The sequence below is a fragment of the Entamoeba histolytica genome, genomic scaffold (genome assembly GCF_000208925.1).
Source record: "Entamoeba histolytica HM-1:IMSS scf_1104750519175 genomic scaffold, whole genome shotgun sequence".
NCBI classification, from domain to species: domain Eukaryota; phylum Evosea; order Mastigamoebida; family Endamoebidae; genus Entamoeba; species Entamoeba histolytica.
Genome location: NW_001915079.1, coordinates 9,567 through 12,276, shown reverse-complemented (window position 1 = coordinate 12,276; position 2,710 = coordinate 9,567). Strand labels below are relative to the sequence as shown.

The following is a 2,710-nucleotide window of genomic DNA, read 5'->3' as shown; positions in this document are numbered from 1 at the left end:
TCAATATTCAAATAAATGGTGAATTATCAGAACTACAAAGAGTAACTAATGATAATCATTATAAATATCTTTGTATTGAAATATGAGATAAAGTAAACATCAACAAATACTGTACAAGAATATTAAATGATGTATCTTCTATTCTATCATCATTAAATACTATGAAATACACCAGCATCAATACAATAAAAAAGATTAATAGCGACATAATCTCCAAATTAAGATATTGATTTAGTATTGTCAAATATAAACTAGGATAGTTTGAGGGTATAGATAAACAAATAAGAAAAGCATTAATACAACTCCAATTATACAGTAGAAATATTCCAAAAAGTAGATTATATGTTAAAATAAATGAAATATGAATGTGATTAATGTCAACAAGAGATGAATGTGGTAAAGAATTAATAAGAATATATTTAAAATATAAATATCAAACACAGGAATATGAGAAATGATAGAAATAATAAAAGAAAATCCAAATGGAATAAATAAAAGAATGAAGAAAACATTTGGTAAAAAGATTAATTTTAATGAATTAATTGAGATAATAGAATTAAATGAAAGAAAACATGATGTAAAGAAAATATTTGAATGTGTAAATAATGAATTAAATGAAAGATATTTAAATGAATTGAAAGAAAAGAAATGTGGTGAATATAAGATGTACAAATGGCACTTTCAATAATAAGAAATTAACAGTAGCCACATGGAAGTCATTAAATATAAAAAGAAATGCATTCCTCCAAATAGTAAAGATGCAAGAATTTGTAAGTATGACAGGAAGTATTAAATCAAAATTACTCAAAAATGATGATTTTAAATATTGTAAACATTGTCATAACACTATCGCATCTATTCTTCATATATTGTTAGGATGTCCTGTAATGAAAAAGAATCAAATATCAAAACATGATTATGTTTAAACAAATATATAAACATTTATTAATTACACATTTTAATGAATTTGATGCTATTGATTTTAATAATCCTCCTAAATTTATTAATAATGATGAAATAGTCATAACTTACAATAAAGATTTATTGGTTAATGATAGTTCTTTCCATACTAGAAAACTAAATACATATTAAAAAATATTACAGAAAAGAAATGATATATTATAGATGTAGCTATATGTCAAAATAATAATATAGAGTTCAATTACATTCATGAAATAAATAAATACAAAGAATTACAAGAGAAAATAAGAAATAATAGAGAATTAATATATGCAGAAATAATACCTGTTATATTATCAATAAATGGATTAATACATAAAGAATCAGTAAGAAGATTACAATCACTGAAATTACAATTAGACTTTTCCAAAATCCTAAGAACAATCATTATCAAAAATATGAAAGACTTAATGTTTTACACATTCAATTCTTGCAGCACATTAGAAGAACAACATAATGCGAGTGTGTTAGAAATAAACTCAATAACACCAATAGAGCATATTGAAGAAATTGAAATAAACACTTCTCAATAATCATAAAATCCAATTGAGGATATATCTATTAATTGACCTTTTTGTAATTTGGTTAAAACACCGAAATGAAATTAAAATGAATATTAATTACATTAAAACTTAAAAAATAATTATAAAAAATTTGGAATGAACTAAATTTAAATGAAAAATTCATATTCTATAAGTAAAATGAGGAATATTTCAAATAAGAAGATAAAGAAAGAGATATTATTCAAAAAGAAATAATAATAATTTTGAGTAATTTAAAAAAAAGAAAGAGTGAAGAATATATTGGAAGTAAAAATGAAGAAAAAAATACAAAAAAGGAATAAAAGCGATTTAAATGATGAATAGGGTAGAAAATAAAGAATATTTAAAGGAAAAACTAAGAAATAAATTTAAGAAATAAAGAAATGACATTGTTATGTTTCATTCTATTTATTAGTGTTGTTTTATCAAAATCATTAGTCTGTGAATATCAAAAAAGTGTTGATGATGATCCTGCAATGTTTATAGCATTTGATTTTGGGTTGTGCTATTATATTGATGAGACTGAATCAGTAGAATTTGAACGTGATGGTGATAAAATTACTGTTAATTATTATGAAGGTTCATCAACATGTTCAGGTAATAAAGAAAGTGAAACACATAATTTTGATAGTCAAGAAATTAAAAGTATTTGTGATATTGATGAAGACAATACTGTTGAAATTAAAAAAGCACCAAAACATATTGGATTTATTGGAATTGATGATGATGAAAATTGTACTCATCCTGATAATACAATGAGATTATATTATACAGACAAATGTTATAAATGTTCTGATAAGTATTGTAATTATGAAGTTGACAATGGATGGATGTATTTAAATGAATATCCAAATAATAAATGTAATACTGAAGAAAGACTAACACATGAAAAAGAATGGGAATGTGATATATGTAATGATGATACACTTCAACAATGTGGAACAGTTTCAACAATGATATTATTTGTTGTTTTTGCTATTTTTGCATTAATTCTTTAAAAAAATTTAATTTTTATTTGAATTTATTATTTTCTTTATTAAAAATATTTCATATATGTATTTTTCATTTAGATGTTTATTATATTGAAAATGTTCAATTATAATTTTTTTGATAGTTTCACAATATTATTTAAATAACAATATTTTCAGTATCTGTGAATTAGATTATTCAAAAATTGATTTGTTGATTTTGGTTGAAATATTAAATAT

At 21.9% G+C, this 2,710-nt stretch overlaps 1 protein-coding gene across 1 annotated transcript, besides 1 other annotated feature; it reads left to right on the top strand.

Moving 5' to 3' along the window:
* Positions 1-1,536: a repeat region.
* A 349-nt stretch (positions 1,537-1,885) lies between these two features.
* On the top strand, positions 1,886-2,500 carry EHI_191400 (uncharacterized protein; the record flags this gene model as incomplete). The annotated part of the gene is made up of 1 exon (XM_001913989.1): positions 1,886-2,500. One exon carries the CDS (start codon positions 1,886-1,888, stop codon positions 2,498-2,500), a length of 615 nt encoding a protein of 204 aa, XP_001914024.1.
* Positions 2,501-2,710: the final 210 nt, after the last annotated feature.